Consider the following 27,857-nt stretch of genomic DNA (forward strand, 5'->3'; position numbering starts at 1 on the left):
TGCTGACTTCTTTTTGTTTGTCTTCTTTTGGTCAGAAGTTTTAATTCCTAAGTATTACTTCAAGCTCATTTACATCACTGTCTTAATACTGTTTGTCTTATGGTCTACTCACCTTTTTCTTTTTAAGCATGTTCAGTTCATAAACAGGTTATATTATTTTGTCATTTATCTTCAGTTTTCTTATTTTCTAGGAACCTCCTGTAAAAACAAAACAAAACAAATCTTAATTGACAAAGTAAAGCTATTGCATGCTCAACTTAGGATAAGCACTACGACAATGGATGTGAAATCCACCAAGCTTTCAAGACCGTTGAAGCTGACTCAAAAAATCTTAAATCCAACCGTGATTGCCTGCAGGCTTTGTGCTAATATTGTTAGTGTAAGGCATATGTTTCTTCCGTGGCGCGTGATGCATGCTGGGCTACAGGATGATTCAGATGCAAAGAGAAGGGTACTGTAAAAATGGGCTGAGGTGAACTGAATCTTTCATCACTGGACTGATAATGCAGATTTTAGTGTTGCCCTGCTTTTGGTAAATGGCACAGAGAAAGACAATTTGAATTTATTCTTGCAAAGCAAGTTCCCTGTTTTATCAATAGCTTGTAGATTCAGGGATGACAAATTCTTATGCACTCATGTTAAGGTATTTTGGTCACATTGTCTTGATGCCTTCTTTTAAATGAATTAGTAGAAGGAAAGGAATTTAAATTGTCAGGATTCTCCCTACCCCATTACTTTTCTTCCTTTTTTTTTCTTATCAAGTGTGGATTGCCAGCATAATTTTGAGGAAACCAGGTTGGATTTGGACTCTTTCACGCATTTCCTAATTTCCTGTTTATGTATCCAAATGGAAACTATCCTCTACAGATTATTACCTGGCACTAATTTATAACTATAATATTATTGGATGCTGTGTAGCATTTTATTAATGCACAGGATAAAAGAAAGCAGGTCTGTATAAATGTATGCCTCTACACATAAATATTAAACGAGTTTACTGTACCAGGTCTTACACTTCATTCTCTTACTGAGATTAAAAGTAACAAATTGGTCTCCTTAAGTATGATGTTACTGTTGGGAAATACTTTACCATGCATTTCTATGCCCTTTTCAAAAAGGGTCAATGACTGAGTTGGTGGAAATTGCGTTTCATTCACATACCCTATTTGTTTTTGACTTTTAAAAGTAATCTACCTCTTAAAATTTGTAGTTTAATACTTGTTTGGTGAATTGTGCCACTTTAACTCTTTTCACTATCATTCCCATTTTGTTACATTTCTGTTATGGGGACTTTATGTTGAAATATTGTATAAAGCATTTGTAGCAGTTTAAAAAATAAAATATTTAAAATTATTTAAATTGTTTTGGACACTTCAATTGTATTATATGTGATTTACATTTTACATTAATTTTTTGTTTTATTTTGAGTTGTTAATCTGGAGAGTGTTCCTGTATTTGAAGTTTGCTGTTAGTTACATTACTGTTTCTTGTTAAAGAGTGATCTAAAGACTATTCTAATGCAAACATTAAAATTTACAATTTGATGTACAAATGGGGTTGTCACTTTGCTTTTAACCAATGTACCATTGACAGAAATCTTAAGTACAGGTAGAAGACTAAAGGTATTTGCTGTCCCTCCCACCCCCCCAGCATGAAATAAATTTGGTGAACCTGTGAGATTGATAAAAAAAAGATCTTTTTAGGCTGTTGCAAACACTTAATGACCAGCTAGATGGGTTATGATCATACATTTTATATAGTTGTAACTAATAAAGTAAACTTTTTCAACACTTGTGAAAGGCTTTCATTTTGTGCAGAAATCCAAACTGTTCCACCTCTCCCCAAAATAAAAAGAAATCAGGGTAAATGGAAGAGGATTTTTGAAAGCCAGTGTTGTTCAGTAAGAGCAGTGCAATAAAGCAAACCAAAAATTTTTTAAAAAAATCAATTTTATTGTCTCTGTGGCATTGAGCTAATGTATTAACTGAGACACTGCACCAAATGGTGACTGCAGTATAATAACACTGGTGCTAATGAGGACTTTGTGAACTATGAATGTCTGCAAGAGTGAAGTGAATTTCATACACATGGCACTTGTTTTAAGCATTGCTCTGTTTTGTTCTTATTGACATAATTTTACCTTTAAAAAAAGTTGACGTGATTTTAAATTATATAAATCTTACACCATGAAACAAGGAACAATTGTAATATGTTTAATATTTCTAATGGCTGTATTTTACACCTGCTTTAAAAGCTTATCACTACTCAGGCAGAAAGGGAAATTAAAAATAATGACATAAACCATTCTGTGCTTTATAGCCAGGTTTCTGCCTAGTGGAGATGACATAAGTATCAATTTTTACCTGTTTCACTGAAATTTACTTAGCATCTACTAGTGACATACTGTTTATTCTTTCATCTGCTTGATTGCCCATTCCGTAGAAATGGCTTAACATCCATTACAATTCACATGAATAACTTCTACGATTTTTGATATACTTTAAATACATTACATACCTCTGGATTTGGCCAACTTTTGGGGGACAAATGTTTTTCCTTTGAGCAACTTTGGAGTTAACCTTGTCCACTATGAGATTGCCCTGAAATACCATTCATTCTGGATCTGCGGACTCCTCACGTTCATGATGATGATAATGTAGTGTATGTCAGGATAGTCTTCTTACTTGCTTTAAGCCCATCTCCACTTGACCTCAACCTGGTTTTCTGATGTTCATGACATACTTTATTTGGAGCCAAAGTGACTAATTTATTGTGGCAGTGTATCCCATTCGTCTCATTTTTAGCTCCATCCAAGTTAAACATATCACTGGAATATTCTTTAAGGTTCTGGAACTGATTCTTTGCTGTAAAGGACGCTGACAAAGTGAAAGCAATACTAAGAATTGAGATAGTTGGGTACCTTTTTGATTGTAAGGCTTATTAACTGGGGAGGCTGGTTTGAATCTCTTTAGGCTTAAAAAAATCTGAAGGAGTAAAAACTATTCATGGAAGGAGCTTGTCCCTGTTGCTATTTTAAAGTGTCAATTTGTGTTTCTCATTAGAAATTCATCTTTATTTGTTCTCATTTGAATGTTAAAAATTTGCTTTCAAGAAAAATGAGCTGTGGAATTCAATCAAATGTTTGGTGGTTGTTTTTTCCAAACCAGTGGTTAACTTTTTTTTTTTATCTAAGTTTAGTGATTTTGTTTTTGTAACTTTAAAAAAGAACCGGTAAGGGTTTTAAACCTTCAGAAGGAATATTTGCAGCATAGTGGAAAGAGTATTGGACTTGGAAATGAGAGGCTGGGAATGTCATTTCTTGATACTTCTTAGCTGTGTGACCTCAGATAAGTAACTTTAATTCTCAGCCTCAGTTCTTTGATGTGTAAAATAGGGATAATACCTGGATAATACCTACCTCACAGGGTTGTTGTGAGGATTAAATGAGTTAATGTATGTAAAATGTTTTGCAAACTTTAAAGCACTATTAAAATGCCAGTTATTAATAATAAATTGTAGATGTCATACATGCATTAAAATTTTTTTGCTAAAATAACGGTATATACTTAATGGCTTTGATATTTTGTTCATTGTATCTAAATTTTATTCCACTGTTGATGGAACATTTTAAATTAAGTTTGCTTTTCAAAAAAATCCAAATAGAAACTATCAAAGATGGGCCACCTTGAAGGTAGAATAGGAACAGTAGGGAATGAACAAAGCACAGTAACTCAGATATGGTCAGCAAGCCAGAGGATGACATGAAAGTGATTTAAAGATGATGCTGTTAGATGGCACTTTACTTTTCCCTCATTAGGCCATATTTATCCTGTCAGATTATCAAGTGTCAGTTGCTTTTCTCTTTGCCACCATCATTTTTTAGATACATATTCATCCTTGTCTTGCGCTGGCTGTCTACAAACCCCTCCTAATTATTGATTACTAAGGGACACATTTTGCAGCATTTTAAAGTGATTTCTTGAATATACAAAAATTCATCTTGGAATTGCTGAGTTAATTTGCAGTTAGCACACTCCTCCCTCAACTGCCACACACACATAGAATACCTCTTTGCAATAAGATTAGCCCTGGCTGAGTTTTCTAGAGTGGAACAGAAAAACTAGGTCCCACGTAGCTTTGCATCAGGTGACATCTAAACCTTAGCCAGTCCAAGAAATATTTAGTCATTTCTGTCCAAATTTCGAGAATTTGAGAGGTGGAAGAGACCTTGTTGACCATGTAATCCAGCCCACAAAAGAATATCTCCTAACATTCCTCACGAGTGGTCATTCTACCTCTGCTTGGGGGGGGGGGGGGCACCCCCTCTCTAAGCAGTATTCTACTTTTGAATAGCTAACTGCTGTGAAGTGGTTTTTTTTCTTCCTGACATAGACCCTAAATTTGCCACTTTTATAACTCCCACTCATTAGTTTTGGTTCTGACCTCTGGGACCAAACAGAAGTTTAATTCTCCTCTTCTACTTGATAGCTCTTCAAAAATTTAAAGACAGCTATTCTGTCTGTTCTGAGTCTTTTCCCTGGGTAAGGATGGCCAGTCCCTTCAACTGATTCCTATGTCATGGACTTAAGGACCTTTATATTCCTCATGTTATCAATGCCCTTCTTATGCTATGGTGCCTGGTACCATATAGTACTCCAGTAAGGTCTGATGAGCACAGAGTACAGTGGAGTCTGTTCTCTCTAACCCTTCTTGTGCAAGCTCAAAATTGTATTAGTTGTTTTGTTTTTTTCCCCTTATATATCATGTTGCTAACTCACGTTGAGCTTGCCGGCCATTAAAACTTCTTTTTCTTCAGAAAACTACTTTCTATCAATATCTATTTCCCCACTCTTTACCCCAGTCATATTTGTAAAGGTGATTTTTTTTTCCTTTTTGTACCCAAATGTAGGGTTTAACCTTGTTGAATTTGATCTTCCTAGATTCAGCTCAGTTGTCAGAATCCTTTTGGGTCTTGATTCTGTTACCTGCTGACATTAGATATCCCTGCTTTGGGTCATCTGCTATGCATTATTCAAGTCACTTACTGTAATGTTAAATATCATAGGACAAAGCAATTCTCTACTGGATACCCACCATGTTGACATTAAATTTAATTAACTACTCGAGTTTGGCCATCCAGCCAATTCTGAATTTAGTTTGGTTCTATTACCTTATCCTCACAGAAGGCATGTAATCCTTTACCAAAAGTTTTGGTTAGATTGAGGTATAAAACTAATAATATTTCCTTCTACTAATTTAGTGATTTTTTTTTAATGTTCTTTGGCATGCTTCCTTGTATCCATGCTGGTATTTTGTAATTCATTGTTTCCCTTTATACCTTTTCTCTAATAATCTCTTACCTAATTTTCTAAGAAATTAAAGTCAATGCTACCATTAAAGTCAATGTTACAGGCTGTAATTTACAGACTCTTTTCCCCCCCATTTTAAAAATCAAGACATTTGTTCTTCAATCTGTGGCACCTTTTCCATTTTCCACAGTATAACTGATGATGGCTCAACAGTCACTTTTCCCAATTCTTTCAGGAACCTAGGTTCATCTGGGCCAAGTGACTTGAATTTAGGGTTCATTCATCAAGGGCAGCTAGGTTTATCACTCCTTAACTTGAAATGCATTCACAGGCTACCATGGGCCCCCCCCCCCTTTCCTTTTCCCAATTTTGCTATTACTATAGAGGGTACCACCCACCTCTCAGTCACCCAAGCTCAAGGTGTAAATGTCATCCTTAACTGACTGTAACCTCACACCCCCAATATTCAGTCAGTTGTTGAGACCTGTTTCTATCTTTATAATTACTCTCTCTTTGATACTGCTTCCAGCTTGGTACAAGCCCTTATTACTTAACACCTTTACTTCTGAAGTAGCTTTCTGGTTGGTTCCCCTTTCCTCAAGGGTCTCCCTACTCTGTCTTCGCTAAAGGACCAGTCTGACTGTGGTGCTGTACCCTACTCCCTCAATGTCAATACACTAGTGACTCCCCTTTTACCTTCAGGATCAAATAAAATTCACTGACTTTTAAAAGCCTTTCATAACCAAGCCCCCTCCCACCTTTCCAGTCATTTTACGCCTTACTGGCTTTCACATTCTTTTTGATCTGGTGACACTGGCCTCATTGCTCTTCCTCACATGCCATCTCCTGACTGGGCATTTTCTCCATGTCCCCCATGCCTGCAAGTCTTTCCCTTATTTCTGCCTCATTGCTTTCTTCAAGTCTCAGCAAAAATCCTACCTTCTGCAAGAAGGCTTTTCTTTCCCTTAACGTATTTATGCATGCACATGTCGTGTTTGTATATAGTTCTTTTCATGTCTTCCCATTAAATTGTGCATTCTTTGAGAGCCTTTATCGTTCTTTATATTCCCAGGACTTAGTGCAGTAACTGGCACAGGGTAGGTGTTTAATACTTAGTGATTGTCGTAGTTATTTTTGTTCCACTATTCCTGGTGTATGTTCTCTTGCATAGGGAAAAACAAATAGGAGTTGAGCAGCAACTCTGCTTGCCCTCTTGTCAGTTATTTTTCTTTCCACCCTTAACAGAAGTCCTATTTTTTATCCTTTTCTCTCAATATGGCTTAAAAGAAAAAACAAACTTTTTTGTTCCCTTTAGTTTCAGGTTTAATATTCCTGACATGTTTGTAGGATTGTGTGACATAAATTCATACTCTGTACATGACTTTATTTCTGTTTTTCTGTGTGTTGGTGTATTTAAGTATGGTTGCATGCACATTGATCTTTTCAGACAAATCGAATTTTTGCTCCTCATTGGAATTCTCTTTAAAATTTCATTCTTGATTATCTTCTGTGCTTTCTTGGCCGACTTCTGAAACATTTTAAGTCCAATGATCCTACCAGTCTTTCCTTTGAACACTTTGAAATCTGTTTTCCTAAAATGTAGGACAAATGTCAGCCCTTTTCTCTGTATCACAAACAAGTATGATTTTTGACCCCTCACGGTTCCCATCATGTCCATCCCAACAATCATTCTGTTATTGAGATCCAGGATAGAATTTTCTTTCTTGGTTCCATCATCTTTTGAAGGAATGGTCAAGGCAAGTCAAGAAATTATCCCTTCTACTTTGCGACTTTGATATATCACGAGTCTGCTTAAGAAATTAAATGGGAATTTTGGGGGAGTTTTGCAGAAGCCGCAGATGACACAGAACTTATGACTAAAAACCCAAATTTTACAGTGAAGTGCTGTAAACACCCCATAAAAGAAAAGAGAATTTCATCCTTTTCTAGTACAAAGGGAGGGCCAAAAAAATATTATGCAGATTTTCCAGATCATAAGGGCACCCCAACCTTAATCCTTTTGATGTAGAAAGGATAACCGCTTCACTGATTTTTGGTAAAGAGAGAATTCTAGTGGATATCTAGTTAATTGAAGTCTCCTATCACCACTATATCATGGCTCTGTACGGTTTGCAAGCTGTTTTCCAAATTTCACATACTTCTTTCTGACCAGATGGTTTGTAGGTAGTGTGCACTGCAATAGCAATCGCTTCCGTTTCTCCGTTGGTCTTTTCCCCTCTACCCTGTAATGTTTCCCGTCTCTGGTTTATGGATTCCCAAAATATGGGTATACATTTCATCTTTCTCCTGCTGTCTCTCTTCCGATTAGCCACAGTCAGACACACTGTACATTGACCTCCACATAGTGATGTCATTTTGGTTCAAAGAAAAACAACAAACTATGTCTTGTATACACGTAGTTGTTTGTATGCCTTTTGTCCCCCATCAGGACATGAACTCCTTGAGGACAGGGATTGTTTTTGTTTTTCTTTGTATCCCCAATACATAGCACAATGCTTAGAACGTAGTGAGTACTTCATAAAGAAATGCTTGTTGACTGACTGCCTGAATGTGAATATTCAGACTCCCAGTCTTGGTTTTTATCCAACTAAATTTCAATGGTCCGTAAACTCTGGACATGTGCATATAGACGTTTGAGGACCAGGTGACTTGGTGAATAGAGGTCTGAATTCAATCAAGGGAAGGGAATGAATATTTAGTACATGTGCTAGACATTGTGCTAAGGGCTTTACAAATACCTCATTTGATACAGCAACCTTGCAGGGTAGGTGCTGTTATTATCCCCGTCTTATAGTTGAGGAAACTGAGGCAAACAGATTAAGTGACTTACTAAAGGTTGCACAGCTATTAGATGTCTGAGATCAGATTTGAACTAAGATCTTCCTGACCTGTTTCCAGGCCCAGGGTTCTAACCACTGCAGCACCAGCTATCTTGGACTCAGAGACTTAACTTTGAATACTGCTTCAGGCACTTAATTGCTGTATGTGAATTGTAATAGCAGGTAGGAACCTCTCTCTGTTTCAGTTTCCTCATCTGTAAAATGAGGATATTAATGGCCCCCTTATATAGTTGTGAGGATCACATGAGACACCATCTGTAAAGTACTTGGTAAACTGTATTTTATCCTGTGAATTTCAGGGTGTCTTAGCTGTTATTATTTGTGACTACTTTAGCATCTAAATTTGCACGTATACAGTCTTCTATCTTCCCCATTCTTTTTAGTCTAATTACAAGTTGTACAGTTATATATATTATATCTACATCTATCTATATATATATACATATTATATAGTTGTTCCATGTCATTCTCCCCCTAGCTTTTTTAGTTTAAAACCCCATTTGGTTAAGTTTACAAAATATTTAGCTAAACTATCAGCTTTTGTGAGATGTACTTCACTCTCGCCAGGAATTTGTCAACCCTATATTGCGAGCTATAATCCATTCTTCCTTTTCTGATCCACCTTCGTGATATATAGTGCTAAGCTTCCTTGCTCTCCCCTCCTTTGCCTTTCCTGTTAATATTGAACAAGGACCTTCCTTAGACATTTTTCATTCTACGAAACCACCTGTGAGGCCAACTTTGCCTACATAGATTCAACACACATGTATTACGTACCTGTTATGTTCTTGCTGTTGGGATTGCACAGAGAAAAGGGGAAGTCTTTAGGCTTTCCAGGACTTTACCTTCTTCTAGGGAGACTGTGTGTGTCTGTCTTTATATCCATTTATGTCATAGTTAAAGAAGACAAAAACACTAGCAGCTAGGAGGTTAAGGGAAGAGTTCTACAGAAAGGTGATACTTTCCTTGATGTTGTAAAAGAAGTGCAATGAATTGGATTAGTACACAATTCCACTGAGCATGTGCAGCAAAGGAGCAAATCCTATGGACCATTTCCAATTCAGTCCTGCATTATACCTCGCCTCATTCTTCACTGAAAAAAAAAATTGAGGTCATTTACCAGAAGTTTCCTTTTCTCCTTTGTTCATCTCACATTCAGATATATTTCCCCACTATCTTCCCTATGATCTCACATGATAAGGTGGTCCTTCTTGCCAATGCCAACCCTTCTGCATGTATTCTTTTTTAAAAATTATTTGTTTTCAGTTTTCTACAATCACTTCCATAAGTCTTAGATTTTTTCCCCCTCCTTCCCCAAGACAGCATGCAATCTTATATGGATTCTACATGTACATTCTTATTTTACACATTTTCATATTAGTCATGTTACATAGAAGAATTAAAATGAATGGGAGAAACTATGAGAAAAACCCAAACAAAACAAAACATAACACAAGAGAAAATATTTAGCTTCATTCTGCATTCCAGTTCCACAGTTCTTTTTCTGGATGTGGACGGTATTTTGCCTTAGGAGTCCTTTGGAAATGTTTTAGGTTCCTGCATTGCTTTAAAGGGGTAAGTCTACCAGAAAAATTCCTCGCACACTGTAGTTGTTACTGTGAAATAATCACCTGGTTCTGCTTCTTTCAGCATCAGTTCATATAAGTCCTTCCAGGCCTCTCTGAAGTCTTCCTGTTCATCATTTCTTATAGCATAATAGTATTCATTACATTTATATACCACAACTTGCTCAGCCATTCCCCAAGTAATGGGCTTCCCCACAATTTCCAGTTCTTGGCCACCACAGAGAGAACTGTTATAAATATTTTTGTACACATGGGACCCTTTCCCATTTTTATGATCTCTGGGATGCAGTCCTGTAAGCAATATTGCTGCATCAAAAGGTATGGCACATTTTTGTAGCCCTTATTGATCTCCAGAACTGCATGTCTTCTTAATCCCATTACTTTTCTTGCACAAACTGTACCCATTATTATTCCCACTTTCTCACTTATTTTCTCTCCCTATCTACTTGCTCCTTCCCTGCTCTCTACAAATATGCCCATATCTTCCCCATCCTTCAAAAAAAAAAACAAGCCCTCACTTGATCCTACCATTCCTGCCAACTATATATAGCCCTACGTCTCTCCTCCCCTGTTTAGCTGAACTTGAGAAGCATATCTATACTTAGTGTCTCTGCTTCCTCTCCTCCCTCTCCTTTTAATTCTGCAGTCTGGTCTCTCTTTCCTCCTCTCCCTACCCCACACCCCACCCTTCACTCCCCTCAGTGCTCTATCCAGGGTCCTCTTTTTTCACCTTTGGTAATCTCTTCAGCTTCCATGGATTCGGTTTTCTCTATGCAAATGATTTCCAGAACTCCCTTGAGCTGTGGTATATTTGCGTTATATAATGCTATATGCATTGCCAATGCCTCTTAGACATCTTGAACTGGGCATCTTGTAGTAACCTTAAGTGAAATGGTCTAAAATGGTCTTTTCCCTACTCTCTTCCCTCTTCCTGAGAAGTATCCTAGGAATCTCCATTTTCTTATCCAGTCTGTTGTTGAATCTTGTAGCTTCCAACTTCCTATCTCAAATGTAGTGTCTTCATCACCTCTTTGCCTAAACTTTTGCAATTACCTTCTGACTACTGTCCCTATATAAAGTCTCTTCTCCACTCTAATCTATACTTCATTCAAATTTCAAAGTGATTTCCCTTAAGTGCTGGTCTGAGCATGTCATTGCCCCAGTTCCGTAAACTCCAGTGATTCCTTTTTACCTCTTGGATTAGAAGAAGACTATTTGGCATATAATGTTCTTCGTAACCTGATCCTTTCCTAACTTCACAGTCTCCTTATGTTTTATTCCCTTCCATATATTCCACAATCCAGCCATACTCGAGCATTTAGAGTTTCTTACAAGTGATACTCCATCTGCCATTTCACTGACTTTTCTTCACAGCAGGAATATACTCACCCCTTACTTCTATTTCTTACTTTCCTTATTTTGTTTCAACACCTAGCTGAAATCAGTCCTTCAGGAGGCCACTCCTGATTCACTCAGAGACTGGTGCCCTGTACTATTCTGTATATATGTATACATCATGTACATACACAATTCTTTACATATTGCCCTCCCCCCTCACCTCCCCCCCCCATTAGAATGTTCACTCCTTCAGGAGTCAGACTTTGGTGCTAAGCACGTGGAACAAAGCAAGTGCTTAAAATTTTCACCTGACAGCACTTCTCCCCTCAACCCCCTTTAGAGAATGACATTATATGAGCTGGAGATAATAATGGGGCTTGCATTCCAGGCTCTAGGATGATAGATTGTGTGAGCAATAGCAAGAAAATCGTTTTGGCTAGACCGGCAAGTGCAGGAAGTAGATAACTGTAAGGTTGGAAAGGTGGGATTGGTGCCAAATAAAGAAATACCTTAAGGGAAACCACTGAGGTTTATGTAGGGGAGTGACATGGTCAGATCAGCTCTTAAAGTCACCTTCATATCTGTGTGAGGGGTGAATTGGAGTTCAGGAGAGAGTTCAGGCAGGTACGGCACATAGGAGGGTATTGCAATAATCTAGATGTGATGAGAGGTTGAAGATGCAAAAGAGACTGAGTAGCAGTAGTCAAACAATCAAGACGATCTCTAGCTCCTCTTTATTAACCATCCTTTTGTGCATTTATCTATGGATGACTGAAGTAATTTTTTTTTCTGCCTCCTTTCTTAGATTTTTATTTTGTGTCCTGAGAACTATGTATAATCACCTGATTTTATTTTTTTTCTCTGTTTCCCTTGGATAGTCATAGTCAGTTTTCTCGCCTGTCTTTTTTAGCTAAAAGTCCACATGAAGAGATTTGCAAGACTTGGCAAATCTATTTTTCCTGGCTATTGCTGGGTGCTCTACATCCATGAGGGATGATTCATGATCATAAGCCTGTTGTTCCTGTATTTTAAGTTCAAGAATAACTGACAGTTACATAATACTTTAAGAAAGTACTTTATGCACATTAACTCAAGCCTTATAATAACCTTGAGATGAAACTGAGCCTCAAAGAGTGACTTTGACATAGTGACACAGTTTTACTAAGTATCTGAAGCATGTTGTAAACTCATCTTCAAGGACTGCAAGGCCATTACTCTGTGCTCTGACACTGCCTTGCCTCCCAGTAATCCATCGCTCATTTTCCACACCTTTCTCGAAAATCTTCCTTTCTTTTCTAAATCTTTGCTTTCAAAGATTTCTTAGCTTCTTCTGGCAGTACCATTTTTGCTCATGTGAATCACTTGAAATCATATTAATATGTCCCAGTTAGACACGTTATGTGTACCTCTCTTGGCATATCTTGGGTACATACCCTAAGAAGACATCAGACCTCTTTGTTCTTATCAGGGCAGTAACTACTTATCTTCTTACCCCTCAGCAAGGAATCAACAACTGCCACTACTCATCTCTCCCTCTTGGTTGATTTAGCTACATTTAAGCAATATGAGGGTAAGTAGGTCCCTAGAAGTTGGGTTACCATGATTTTTAAGAAGTACTGTAGGGAAGGAGTTTAGGTAAGTAAAGAATTATAAACATAATAGACATTGATGTGCTTTATATAGGATAGAGTAACTTTTAAAGCCGTTTTTAAATGGATGAACTTAAAATGTTGAGCACCTACTCTGTGTCAGGTAATTTGCTAAGTGCTAAGGGTACAAAACAAGAGAGTAAATTTCAGTAGGGGAAGACAACACATCTAGAGGATTGGCAGCCAGGAAAGAAATGTTTTGGGGAGAAAAGTCAGAACAGTGAATGGAGTAACAGGTCACTTGATTGAGATGTCTTTGTCAAGGATGATAGTGTTGATAGAAGGTTGGAAGCAAGAGAGGAAGAGGATTCCTGTAGTGGCATTGCATAATGGCCTGGAGGTGGCAAGGAAAGGGCCTAGTGGGCTAGAAATTGGGCAAGGTGAGGTAAAAAGCTCACCCATCAGAACCCTGACTTGGAGTGGGACCCTTCAATCCTATAAGAAAATGGTGGCTGGAGAGCCATCAGCATACCATGGAGATGGATATGCTATAGTAAAAATGAATAACAAAAGTATTCATTAGAAAACATTCATTAAACACATGTGTACTACACCATGCTGCCCATTTAGTATATAAATAGAACAACAAGGGGGGAGCTAGGTGGTGCAGCGGATAGAGTACCAATGCAGGAGTCAGGAGGACCTGAGTTCCAATCTCACTTCAGACACTTGACACTCACTAGCTGTGTGACCTTGGGCAAGTAACTTAGCCCCAACTGCCTCATCCTAATGAATATCTGGTCACTGGATTCAGATGGCTCTGGAGGAGAATTGAGGCTGGTGACCTGCACAGCCCTCCCTCACTCAAAACAAAGTCAAGTGCAAGTCATATCATTTCTCTGATGGCATGGTCTTCTTCAGTAACGAAGCACAAACACACACTCCAAGAAAAACAAGGCAGCCTTCTTTCAAGAAGTCTATATTCTAATAGGGGGAGGGGGATAGCACATATGAAGTTTCATTTGTAGGGCAGACGGGAAGGCCCCACAGTCTTTAGGGTACAACAGTAGGCAGATAATAATGTACCTTTAATGCTATTTGCATTATTAAAAACATTAATTTCTTGTAGTGAATCAGTTGACTATACCAAGGATTTTGGTGGAGAGAACTTTCTTTCCCAAAAGTTCCCCTAAGTAGGTGTGGCTGCTGGGGAGACAGGAGCTGTAACACCTACAGGGGAAATTGCCAGGATGTATTTCATTAGAACAGTTACTTCCCTGGACTATGGCTGCAGCAGCAAGGCTGATGGATTGAGGAATGCTATTGTTCCCGAGGCTTTTGTGCTGGTAGTGGGGAAGGCATTCTGCTTTTCCACAAGCACCAGTGCCTTGGATGATAGATAGCTGGGAGTGGTGGTGCAGATACAAGACTTATGGTCTGGGGAGCACAGCCATTCTTGAGGCTCTTGGGCTGTTTGTCTCTGGATCTGAGGGTAGATGGTGGTTCAGGTGCTTTTATCTACCTAACTGATGCTGCTTCCTTTCGTCAAAGGATGTCTCACTAATGCTTTGTCTATTTTTACAAATGTTAATAATAGCTTATATTTGTATATTGCTTTTAGGTTCCAGTAGTGGAGAATTTTTTAGCCACAGCAACCTTATCATCTTCTAAATTGTAGGATTCCTAAATGTTCTGCATGGGTAGGAATACCTATATGGATGAAATCACAGATTCTTGAAATGTTTAAAGCTTACAGAACCTGTGCATGTGTAAACTGATTTGATCCTTGTAACATTTTTGTGAAGCAGGAAGTAAGGCTTTTTATTTCCATAATATAAGGAAGCCAAACCATTGCATTGACTTTCTGTCAATCACGTGGCCATAAATGGCAGACATGATTTGAACCTAAGCCTTCTGCTCCTGAAGTTCTAGCAGAGGATAGAGCACCAGACCTGGAGTCGGGATCCTAGACTCATCATTCTGAGTTCAAATACAGTCTCAGAAACTTACTAGCAAGTCACTCAGCCTTGTTTGCCTCAGTTTCCTCATCTGTAAAATGAACTGCGGAAGGAAACAGCAGATTACCTCGGTATCTCTGTCAAGAAAACCCTAAATTTGGTCATGAAGAGTCAAACCCAATTGGAAAACAACCCAGTGACTACTGGCTCTCAGCTCACAAATGCTGCCTGCATGGAAGCTATTGCAAAACATAAATTCAGTCCCATTTTACTATAGTGATTCAGAACAAAGATATGAGTGACATTCCTGACTACATGTAGATTAGTCTCCCTCCCCCTAGTCTCTTCCCACTCCAATACATCCTCTACAGCTTCTAAAGTGATTTTCCTTAAGTGCTGATCCAACCTTGTCACTGAACCACCCTCTTTTGTAATCTCCAGTGGCTTTTTATTGCCTCAAGAATAAAATAAAAATTTCTCAGTTTACCTGTTAAAACCCTTTACAATCTGTTGCCAACCTCCCTTTTCAGCCTCATAATATATATGTATATAATATGTATGCCGTATGCTGCATAGAAAATATGCATGTATGACATGTATTTGACAGAATATATGACTGTACACATGTCTTCTCAGATGAAAATTTGAAAAATTATCAAACATTTGTTGCTTCCCCTTCCTATCCCATCCCCTTAGGAAAAGAATAAAAAAGAAAATTCTTATGATAAGAATGCATTGTCAAAACAAATTCTCGTATTATTAATATCCAAAAATGTGTTTATTATTCTACTTCCTGGTCCATCACTTCGCTGCCAGGAGGTAACAATCTTGATCACCAGTCCCTTGGAATCATGGTTAATCATAGCTCTTAAATCTTTCAAAATTGTTCATTTTTTACAACATTGTTATAGTATTCATTGTTCTCTGAATTCTGCTCACTTCATTCTGCATCAGTTCATATAAATCTTTCTGGATTTTTTGGAAACTATCAATTTTATCTTTTTTTATACATATACAATAGTATTCCATCACATTCATATAGTACACTTTATTTAGGCATTTCTTGAGCACTCCCTTAGTTTCCAGTTCTTTGTCCTCACCAAAAAAGCTTCTATAAATATTTTTGTACGTATAGGTTCTTTTTCTCTTCTTGATGTCTTTGGGATATAGGCCTCGCAATGGTAGAAATGGATCAAAGTTTATGTAGTTTAGCAGCTTTTGGAGCATAACTTTAAATTGCTTTCCACATTGACACTCTTTGTCCTAGCCAAACTGTATGCGCCATTCTCTAACCTTGGCAATCTGTCTCCCAAACCCATCCTTGATACTTGCTGTTGCTAATGTCTGTAATGTATTCCCCACTCCTCCCCTCCTACAGAATCCCTTAATTCTATCGAAATTCAGCTCAGACAGCACCTTGTACATGAATCTTTCCCTAATTCCCCTTTCCCAAATGCTAGTGTTTTCTCTTTCAAAGCTATCTTTTACTTGTTTCATGTATACTTATATGTATGTGCATTTTATCCCTGATAGAATGGAAGCTCCTTGAGAGCAGAGGCTGCCATTTTTGTCTTTATGTCACCTATCCCTAGCAAAACATGATACATTAGTAGGTGTTTTATAAATGTTTGTTGATTGTAAAGTTGTCAGGGAAGTGGATCCAGTGAATTGTTATTTAATTATTCTGTGGCCAGATATATACAGGTCTACAATGAAGTTAGTTCTTGACTTTGTTCTTAAAATGTTGTCCTTTTTTATTCCTTGTAACAATTAAGATTTAGCTTTCCCCCCAATTTGCTTGTTCCCTGCAGTGCTTTAAAAAGTTCCTTGTCTTAGAGAGGCTTTTAAGTTTACATATTCTCATCCTCTGAATTATTCATGGCAGCACATGGCCCGGAAGAATAGTTCCGTTGCTGCAGAATGTGTGAGAGAATTCTTATTTTTCAATGATCTTGAAGGAGTGTGTAGGGAGTGGGGAAGAAATAAATACCAATGAATGCCATTTTGTTTTTATTGGTTCAGCACACAGCACGGCTGTGTCTGTCACGTTGGTTACAAATGCAAATTGTTTACAAGATTTGTTCATTAAATAAGTAATTACTGAGTGCTTGCTGGGATATGTCCAAATGTGAATGATGTGGTCCCTATCCACAATGAAGCATCGAATCAGAGGATCATAAACTTAGAACTTGAACTTACTTTAGAGACTATCATAGCGTAACTCTATCATTTGGCAGATGAGGAAACAAGCTAAGTGACTTGACTAAGCCACTTGGGTAATTAATGAGCACTAGAGCTGGGATTTAAGCCTAGGTCTTCTGACCACTAATTCGGTGCTTTTGTGCGCACAGCCTGAGTTGGAAGGGACCTCAGAATCCAGCTAGCCTGAATGAGAATTCTTGCTACATCAGACCGTCAGTCCATCTTTTTCTTGAAGACCTCAACTGAGTGAGAACCCACTAGCTCCAAGATGGGCCTGTTCCTCTTTTGGATAGAAGCTTGTTCTCCCATTCTCCCATCAGACCAAAATTTGTCTCTACATCTTTGCTCCTAGCCCCTAGTTCAGATCTCTGGAGCCAAGGACAATAAATCTAATCCCTGTTCCATTTGATATCCCTTCAGATACTTGGAAGCACACTAAAATATCTCCCCATCCTCCCCCCTTCTCTGTGCCAAATGTCCCCAGTTCTTTCATAAGACATGAATTTGAGGCCCTCCCCCTACGTTTTCCTGGATGTCTTCCCTTGGGCACTGTCCAGTTTGCCAATGAACCTCTCAGACTGTAGCATTCAAAACTGAACACAATACTTCAGAAGGACAAGGGCAGAGTACAATAGGCCTATAATTTTTGTAATCCTGGTCACAGTGCTCCTCAATGAAGCAAAAACTGCACTGACCTTTTTTGATTGTCTTGTCACACTCTTGACCGAGTTTGAGCTTGTAGCCTACCAAACTCCTTAAATCTTTTTTCATGGCTGGCGATGTAGCCACAATTCCCCAGTCTAGATGGCATAAGTTGATAAGAATGTTAGACTTGGAGTCAGGTAGACCTGAGTTAGAAATCCATCTCAGCCATTTACTAGCCGTGGGATCCTGGGCAAATCACTTAACTGCTCTTAGCCTGACGTTCTTCACCAATATAATGGATATAAGAATAGCACTTGCTTCATAGGGTTGTTGTCAGAATCAAATGAGATTTTAAAAAAAACAAAACCCAACACTTTGTAAACCCTAAAGTGATATATAAATGCTAACTACTATCATCATCATCTTCATCTTTATCTTGGAGTTGTGAAGTTCATTTGTAAACCTAAATGAAGACTATGTTCCTATTAGCTTTCATCTTACTAGATTTGACTCAGTGTTCTAGTCTGTCATTATCTTTTAAGATCTGTGTCATCCCTCCCAGATCTATATCATCTATAATGAGATGTAGTCATCAGATGAGATAATTGTAAAGCTCTCAGCACATAGTAAGCACTATATAGGTATTAGCTATTTTAATCATCATCGTTATTATTACAAGTTTGACAAACATGACCTACACCCTTATCCCAAATTCTTGTATTTTTAAGTTTTAAACTACACAGGGCTAAGCATAATTGCACTTCACAAGAGGGAGACCTCCCAAAGTGACAGTCAGCCAGTCCTAAATCCAAGCAATTATACTGCATAGCCCCTTTCCCTCTATGCCATGAGAAAGGAACAGGATCTTATGTGCCATCAAAAGTAAAGAAAAAGCCCTTCATATATTGTGAGAAGAATGCAAATGTGTCTGCCTGGCAGGAGAAGGGGGTGACATCTTGGGAAGCTTCTTGAAGGATGTAATATTTGAGATAGACCTTAGGAGGATAGATTTCCTTTTTTTGGTTTGTTTTAATGTTTCATTGATGTCCTTTTAGAAATATCATTGATGCTTCCCCCAAACTGCCCTGCCCCACCATAGAATACTCCTTTATTATAAACAGATATAGTTAAAGAATCATCAACATGGTAGCCAAATCTGAAAAGTGTATTTCTCCTCATTCTGCACATGCAGTCCACCACCTGCTTAGAAGAGGAGATTGCACATTGAATTGATCAGAATTCTGAAGTCTTTCAGTGGTCTTTTACATACTGTGTAAGTTATTCTTTAGGTTCTACTTATTTCTTTCCACATTGATTCATACAAGCCTTCCCAGATTACTCTTAATTCTTCATGTTTGTTATTTCTTATGATGTGATCATTTTCCATTCCATAAACACAACACAGTTTACTCAGCCATTCCCTAATCAAAGGACTTCCATTTAGTTCCCAGTTCTGTGTTTCTGTTATAAGTACTTTTATTCAATGAGACTTTTACCCATTTGCCTCCTTGTTTGGGGCATATGCCTAGTAAGTATTAATTGAGTCAAAAGGAATGGAGAATATAGTGACTTTTGTCCTAGAATGCCAGATTCTAGTCGTAGGATCACAGATTTTGAGCTGGAAGGGACCTTAGATTCTCTCAGGGCCAATCCCTTCATGTTTGGGATTAGGAAAATGAGGAATGACTTGGAACAGCTGGACTAGTTTAGAGCTCCACTAACATTGTATTAGAATGTCTCCTTTCCCAAGGAAAGGATTTCCATTGAAGGGTAGAATTCTTCTCATGAGAACATTTTTAATGTAATGAAGACTGTCTACTTTCTCATAGTACTTTTTAATTTCAATGGTCATTTTGTCTTCCTTTTTGGTCTATTTGGTTCATAGGTTTTTCATCAATAAGTCCCCTCTTCACTTTTCATAAAATGATATTACTGAATTTTATGTTTATTTATCCCAAAGGTCTTCAACTTGTCTGCCAGGCCAAGAAAAAGACAAAATGCAGGCAGAAGTAGCCTGGGGAGAACCTGGCAGTTTTTAAACAAATACATTACCACTTGCCCCATGCTTTTTCAGGATTCCGCAGTCCATTGACACTGGCCTCTTTGGTGTTTCTTCAACATACCCTGTGTCCTGAGCGTACATTTTCACTGGCTTTACCCCATGCCTGGTATTCTCTCTGTCCTCATTTTTATCTCCTTGCCTCTCTGGCTTCCTTCGAGTCCCAGAAAAATCTCCACTTCTACAGAAAGCCTTTTATAGTGCTTTCCCTGCATTCATTATCTCCCGTTCAATTTCCTAGATCTTGTTAGTACATAATTGTTTATATGTTGTTTCCACCATTAGATTATGAGCTCCATGACAGGAAGAATTGTTTTTAATTTGCCTTTGTAATCTCTTGTCTTAGCGCAGTGTTTGTTCAGCGTGTTGACTGACTCGGAGTATCCTTTTTGTGATTATGTAGTGTTCATCTCAGAGATATGTCCTTTATCCTTATTATTCAGTGGAAACAAAAGCCCAAACCAAACCATGACAAAGATCTTTTTTGGGAAAGGAAGAAGGTGAGGCTCCTGTGTTCATACTCATATGTGCAATTGAGTTGATTGAAGGTTCATCTGAGGGAGATGGAACTCCCTTAGGACCTAGTAAGATGGATGGCATGTTACAACCAATGGTAAGGTGGGCTTGCTTTGTACAGGGCTCTGTGTCTCCCTCAGTGGCAGTAGCCAAAACTGCCACTGGTTATCTTTTGTTCAGTCCTGAAAAAAAAAATTTTCACTCATTTGCCTGTAAATTGTTTATTGGCCTTGAATTCAGTGGCACAAAGGGTCCTTTGTTATGCCCTGGGCCAGAGCTATTTATAAAAAGGACTATACACACTCCTTTTTCTTATGTCCTGTTCTTCCAACTATTCAGAGCTCAGAAGTAATAGGCCCTTTGTAAAACAGGACCGAGTTTTTCAATCTGGGGTGAGAAGAAAAATGAAATATAATGATTCCATCTTTTTCTTTTTTTCCCCTTGCATAGTGTTTTATTCTTCTGATATTGAATTTCAAAGTCCCAAGAGGCTATGGGTAGGGGTTAAGAAGCCAGAAGAGAAACTGGGTAGGATCCAAAGAAAAGATTTCTCTTATAACACTGCAAGAGGAATTTTGAAAATGAGACAAAAGGATTCTGATTCCATTACGTTGTGAATGATGAAATAAAATAGAAGCCCTAAACTGGATCCATGTGCCTTCTTCTCTGAGATGATTCATCGTGGGGCTTCTCTCTTCACATGAGATATTCTTGGTAAAGTGCTTAGCAGAGTGTCTGGCACAAATGTTTCTTCTCCTCCCCTTCCCTTAACTTGCCTGAACCTGTTGAAATTTGGATTGGAGGTAATCATACTAACAGCTGAACATCTCCATAATTGCTCTCAGTTTAGTAAACAATTTATTAACTTCTTGTAATGTTAACACGATAACTCCATGAAAAAGGGATTGTAAAAATTATTATCTCCACTTGAAAGATGAGAACACTGAGTCTCAGAGAGTTTGTGACTTATCATGATCACATAGCTCACAAATGTTAGAGGAAAAATTTGAACCTAGGCGTTCCTGAGCCAAAGTCCTGTATTCTAGGCACTACTTCAGATTGCATTGCTATACAAAGGGCAGCCTTGATTTTTCCAGACAATAATGACTTCAGTGAGAAACACCTGCTCAAAGTGCCCAACCTCTCTCTAGTTACTAGCACAACCTAGCCTAGGGGTGGGGAACCTGAGACTTGGAGGTCACATGCAGCCTCCTAGGTTCTTAAGTGTGGCCTTTTGACTGAGTCCAAGTTTTATTTTACTTTTTAAAAATTTCTATTTTTTATTTTTTTAATTTTTACTTTTATTAAGGGGATTTGTTTTGTGAAGTTTGGATTCAGTCAAAGTGCTGCACTTGAGGACCTAGAGGGCCACGTGTGACCTCGAGGCCACAGGTTCCCCACTCCTGACTAGTCTGATTTTGTAAGTATAACAAATTCTCTTGTTTTTGGCATGGAACATAATGAAGGCACCAGGAATAAATGGAAGTTAGTATGGCACGATGAGAGGAGTCAGGAACTGGAACCAGAAGACCTGGGTTCAGATCACTGACCCCTGGGTCTTTGGTCAAGTCACTTTAAACACTTGGGGTCTTAATTCACTCCTTTGCAAAATGAGAGGGTTGGACTAGATTACTTTTGAGTAATCCCTCCCAGATCTGGAACCATGAATCAGTGATTCATAGATTGCCCCTCATATCATATCTGAGTATGGTTGGTTGGTTGTCCTTTGTTTGTCCTTTGTTTTTGAAGAGGACCAAAATGACATCACCATGATAAAGTGAAGTTTCAGTATGTCCCACTGTGGCTGATCAGACCAATACGAGCTTGGAATGCTCTACCACAGCTTGGGCACAGATAGTCCCTGTGAATGTTTGGGATGGATGCTCCAGATTTGTGCATCCTACATTTACTTTGTGCTGTCTCAATTCTGCTTTGCCCGTAGAAACTTTTCTGATATGGGCATGCCATGCTGAGCAGTCCTGCGCCAGTGTCTCCCATGTTGCACAATCAAATCCAAAGTTCTTGAGAGTGTCCTTGTATCGCTTCTTCTGACCACCGTGCGATTGCCTGCCCCATGAGAACTCTCCATGAAACAGTCTTTTTGGCAAACGTCCATTTTGCATTTGAACAATATGGCCAGCCCATCGGACTTGTGCTCTCTGAAGCATAGTTTGAATGCTTGGCAGTTCAGCTTGAGCAAGGACTTCAACCAACCAACAATTCAACAGGTGCTTTAAACATAGAGAACACTGGGAAACTAGGGATATAGAAGTGAAAAAAGGTTCATCTGTCTCTGCCCTCAAAGGGCTTACAGTTTGGGAGGAAAGAGAACAACATAGACAGATAAACCTAAATATAAATCTAAGTACAAGCGTGGGTCCAGTCGGGGCAAAGAAAAGATACAGACACTAGCAAAATGTGAAGCAGGAGGGAGGGAACACTTGCAGTTTGGCAGCTGAGGGGCTGGCCATGAAGGGAAGCTTCCTGGGGAGGGGGTGGCAGCTGAGCCTTGAAGAAAAGAGAAGGAATTTGACAGGTGGAGATGAATAACTGCATTCCAAGCATGGGCCATGACCTACATAAATGAATGGAGGTGGGATATGGTGTTTACGTTTGGCCTAGAGTACCACGAATACAAAATGGATTTAAAATGGATGAAATAAGACTAGAGAGGTAGGTTAGGACCACATTGTAGAAAGTTCTTGTGCCTGAGGAAGTTTGTATTTTACTGCACAGGAGATGGGAAGGCAGGGATAGTTTTTGAGTAGGAAGTGACAAGGTCTGAGTGGAGGATGGACTGAATGAGAAGAGACAGGAAGCAGGAAGATCAATTAAGAGGCTTTTACCACAGTCTTGACCTGGCCCTCCACAAAGGTTGGAGCTAAGCACATAGAAAGAAGGAGATTGTTGCACAAGAGCTGAAATTGACAGGACTTGCTATGTAATTGGATGTGTGGGGAAAGGGATGAGTCAAAGATGATTATCTCATTATTAGATAATTGAATTTTCCAGAAGCTTACCTGTTTAAGTCAAAAGTTTTTTTTTTTTTTTACTTTAACCATGTTCAATATAACTCTAACCCTAAATAATTATTATTCGCTTTCTTTCCTCTTTAAAGAGGGTATGGGAATACCCTGAAAGATCTCTGATTTCTTTTTTTTTTTTTTATGTGCAGTGTTTTTTTTTTTTTCCCAGTCATATTTCTTTTTTTTTTTTATTTTGTAATGTTTAACAATCACTGCCATACAATTGCGATTTTATCCCTCCCCACCTACTCCCCACTACCCCCCTCCCTCCCCACGACTGCATACAATTCTGTATAGATTCTACATATACTTTCCTATTGAGTATATTTTCACTATAGTCATGCTATGTAGTCAGACTAAGATAAATGAAAGAAATCGTATAACAAATCAGAACATGATACACAAACACATACACATACACAAACATGATCTGCTACAATATGTGAGTGACTTCCACATTTCTCTCTCTGAGTGTGGCAGGCATTTTGCCTTGAGAAGATCTCTGATTTCTGTCAGTGTGAGGAATTCCTTGTGCCTTGTACTCCCTTCACAGAGTCAGTGTACAGCCCATATGCAGGAAGGGCCTTTAGAGACCATCTTCATTTTATACATGAGGAAATTGTGGCTCAAGGAGGTAAAACTACTTGTCTAGAGTCATGTAGCTTTTAAGTGTCAGACGTGGCATTTGGATCTGGGTCTTCCTGACTCCAAGCCAAGCCCTAGAAGCGTTGCCTGAAGTTGCCTTTCAGAGAGAGGACACTGCCTATATTTTAAACCTTTCCTGATGACTGGGCATCATCACTAATTTTCTATTCTGATCTAGACCTCCAGGTGCTTGTTGAGGCTATTTCCTCCTTGCACTAAATAAATAGTCATAGCTAGTGACCTGCTTTTTATAGTTCCCTCCCCCCACCTCACTAGCTGGTTGTTAGCTGTCTGTCTTTGCCAAGTTAAGTTGTTGTTGCCTCTAGCCACGCCTTTCACCTTTGCTTCTAAACTACTATGACCGGAGAAACCAGATAATTGAGCTTGTTGAGCCTGAGTATAAAATAGACTGTGAGGGTCTATCACAGTCCTCACATGGATTTTATAACTTCTGTTTTGGCCACCTGTTTCTCAGCTGGGTAGATGGGGTTGCTAGATACAGGATCAGATAACTCAGATGTTACTAAACCAAGGTCCTGTAGATTTTTTTGTTGGGGTAAAGTAGCACACTAGCCTAACATTTCTGTGAACCAAAGAGGTCATTACATTTAGAGAATTTCAGAGTTGTAAGGGTCCGTTGAAGTTATCTGTAGTCCAACTGACACGTGTACAAGAGTTCTTTATACAACATACCAAACAAACTGTCATCTACCTTTGCTTAAAGATTTCCAGTGAAGCAGGCCTCAGGATCTCCTAAATAGCTCTTTATTCTCTTGAATAGTTCCAAATGTTAGGAAGTTTTTTTTACATCCAGACTAAATCTCCCTCTTTGCTACATCTACCCAGTGCTCCTGGTTCTTTTTCCCGGGGATTTTTAACCTGGCTGAATGGGGAAATGGTGCTGCTTTTAGCACAAACAGGAAATTGGGAGGAGGAGGAATTGCTTTCACGAGGAGAGGTGATTTTTGGTTTTAGACCTGTCACCTTAGAGATGACAGCAATATGTCCAAATGGAAATGTCCAGCTAAATACAAATACTTTGATACAAATACTTTGATAAGTACAAATACACACTTGAGCTCCAGAGAGAGGTCAAGGGAGGAAATGCAGATCTGAGGATCATCCACATAGAGGTGTGTGGTTAAAGCAGCAGGAATGGAAAGACTTTCTCAAGGACATACTAGAAAGGGAATAGTAGAAGACTATGGAATGAATCTTGAGAGACCTATTTGTGGGGCAAGAAGAGGAGCTCCCTGCAGTCTCTCAGTAGCCAGGGAAGTTACCCTTGTGCTAGTAAAAAAAATATTAAAAACCCAAAGATAGCCAGCAAAAACTTTGCCTCAACAATAGATGATTAGTGTGTAGTTGGTTTATTACCATATTGGTATGGTGTTCCAGAACCAACTCAATTGTGGGTAATTAGTGTAAGCTCCCTAATGGCTGGGTCTGATGTCCTAAATATCATAATTCCAGATCTGGAAGCCAACTCAGACCATCTAGTCCAGCCTCATTTTACAGATAAATAAACTGAGGCTCAGGGAGGTTAAATCATTTGCCTAAATTCAAGCCAGTTGCATGCATTTAATTTTTATTTTTGTTTCTTTCCAGGACCTACCATAGTGCCTTGCACAAAATGTTAGTTTTATTTTCTTTGAGTTGTTAATAGCAAGTAGATCTGGTATTTCTTCAGTGTGTTTGGAACTCCCCAGGAGAGGAAATTGCCTATAGCAATTCTGGCTGGCAACTTCTCTGCAGTTTACAGGCTTAGAAAGCTATGCAGAGTACTGAGAGATTAAATGGCTTGGCTATAGTCACAGTGCCAGTATGTGTCAGACCTGAACTTGGGTCTTCTTGAAATTGAGGACAACTCTTTATACATGATGCTACATTATGCTTATTAATCTGATTGATAAATTGAAGCATGAAAGGTCAGGCAAAAGATTATATTTCTATCTCCCTTATAAAGTACTGTGAAAACTTATTACCAAGTAAAGTCTTCCATGTGCAGGAAGGTCCCTAATGGCATGGATGTGACTTTTTGTCCTTAAACACTAGCCAGAAGGACATAAGCTTTGGCAATTCTTCCTAGGTTAGAAAGATTCTGAGCAGCAGGTTGGGCTGTGCCTCTGTGTCTGAGGACCTCATTCCAGGTTACTCATAAGGGGATGAATTATTTTGGCCACAGAAACTCATAAGAACCATAAGACACAGAGATAATGGCATTGGTAGGTATAACAAGCCTCTACATTTAGAGGGAGAAAAAGACTCCTTAGAGTATTAAAATACTGAAGTAGAGTACTTTAACTCTTTAAGAGACAGGTTTAATTCCTTAATTTTTTTCACATGTGGGAAATCTTTTTAAGTACACAGTAACTCCAACAATTCCACTTTGATGAGGCAGCTTAGCATGGTATCAAGAAGGCATGGATTCAATTCTTGCCCCTGATGTTTAATCTCAAGTTACTCTGAATCCCTGTTTTCTCTTCTGTGAACTTGTTGGCAATAGTTGTCTTTTATATTTATTCTTTAGAAAGTCTACGATTGATCACAGAAATGCATGCCAGTATTCCATGTGCCTCGAGTACTTGCAACAGAGCATGTTTATGAGTCATTGGCTCAAAAATCCCCTGAATCTGAGCAAGACATCATGAGGACTTATGCATTGCTGGTACTCATAAATATTTGTTGAATGGATATTGAGTAAAACCACAAAGAAAAACACCAACAGACCTTGCCTCAACTACCAGCAACTCCCTCAGACCTGCTCAGAGGCCCCTACTGCCTTGTGTATGTCAAGCTTGTGATTTCTTCAGCTGGGATATTTTCCAGTCTTAAGGTCTTAGCGAGTTACTGTGACTTGGGAGGAAAGAAGTTATCTCCTGGTGTCCCATTCCATGATGAGCCTCCCTCAGAAGCTTAGTAGGGCTCATCTCTGGATGGAAGACTCCAAACCCAGTATTTTGCCTATACTCGAAATTGTTCCAGCCAAAACTTATAATAGGATTCAGAGATGGTCCAGACCTGGATGACTCCTTGTTGGATATGTTATAATGGAGATTCCTTTTGTGTATAGTTTGGATAATAGGGTTACTGAAGTCCCTTCTCACTCTCAAATTCTTACAGATGAGGAAACTGAGTCCCACAGAGTCAAAGTGACCCATAGTGGTAGAGCTTATCCAGGGCTTGAATTTAGGTCTTCCTGATTCTACATACAGCGTTCCACCCACTATACCACACTGCCTCATTAGAAAACTAGCGCTATATGTGTGACAAGGATCAAGAGGTAGTCTTCATTATCTCCCTGGGCCTCAGTTTCCTCTTCTATAAAATGAGGATATCAGATTAGATCAAAGATCTTGGGTGGCCTTGGAAAAATAACAGATTTCAAGTTGGGAGAGATCTTAGCATTTATCTAGTCCAGTACCCTCCTTTTATAGGTTAAAGAGACATTAAGTCATTTGTCCAATATTGCATAGGTACTGAATGGCAGAACCAAGTTTTAAAACTGAGCCTTTGACTTCAAATCTATGTTTTATTTATTCTCTTTTTTGTTACATCATCATCTCCCAATGACTTCCTCCCTCCCCCAACCCCTCACGGAGACCTCTCTTGTAATAAGAAGTGCAATTAAGGAAAACAAATCAGCACATTGGTAATGTTTCCACACCTGTGGTCCACCACTCTTCTGGTGAGACACAGGAGACATGCTTCACCATCAACTGATCATTGCTGGAGTCTTTCCATGTTGTGCTCCCTGACATCCTTGTGGTCATATTATAAATTGTTCTCCTATGTCTTCACTCTGAGTGAGAAAAAACCTTTCTCTCAGTATGTCCACCTTTGATGCAGTGATGAATCCTATTGCTTCCCAGTTAACATACAGGGTTATATAATGATTTACAGTTTGCTATTTTATATATATACATATATATGTATATATATACATATATATATATATATACACACATATATATCACTTGTGTAATTTAAGATTATCCATAAGATATCTTGAAACTTTTTTCATTTGATCCTCACAATGGCCATGTGAGTTCAGTAGCAAAATACCCATTTTATGATGAGAAAACTGAGTCTTGTTAATAATCAACAGAGCAGGATTCAAACT

General features: G+C 38.7%; 1 protein-coding gene across 10 annotated transcripts in view; it reads left to right on the forward strand.

Annotated features, from left to right (window-relative positions):
- PRDM2 (PR/SET domain 2) overlaps window positions 1–27,857 on the forward strand; it is a 194,930-nt gene that overhangs the window by 133,993 nt on the left and 33,080 nt on the right. The window contains exon 9 of one of the 10 annotated variants that reach the window (XM_072608929.1): window positions 192–3,556. The exons of the other annotated variants lie outside the window; for them this stretch is intronic. Within the exon in view, the coding sequence (XP_072465030.1) occupies window positions 192–204 (13 nt within the window). The 3' untranslated portion in view covers window positions 205–3,556. Of the gene's footprint in view, window positions 1–191; window positions 3,557–27,857 lie in introns of those variants that run through there. 10 annotated transcript variants of the gene reach the window in all.

Source organism: Notamacropus eugenii, chromosome 5, assembly GCF_028372415.1.
Source record: "Notamacropus eugenii isolate mMacEug1 chromosome 5, mMacEug1.pri_v2, whole genome shotgun sequence".
Classification (NCBI taxonomy): Eukaryota; Metazoa; Chordata; class Mammalia; order Diprotodontia; family Macropodidae; genus Notamacropus; species Notamacropus eugenii.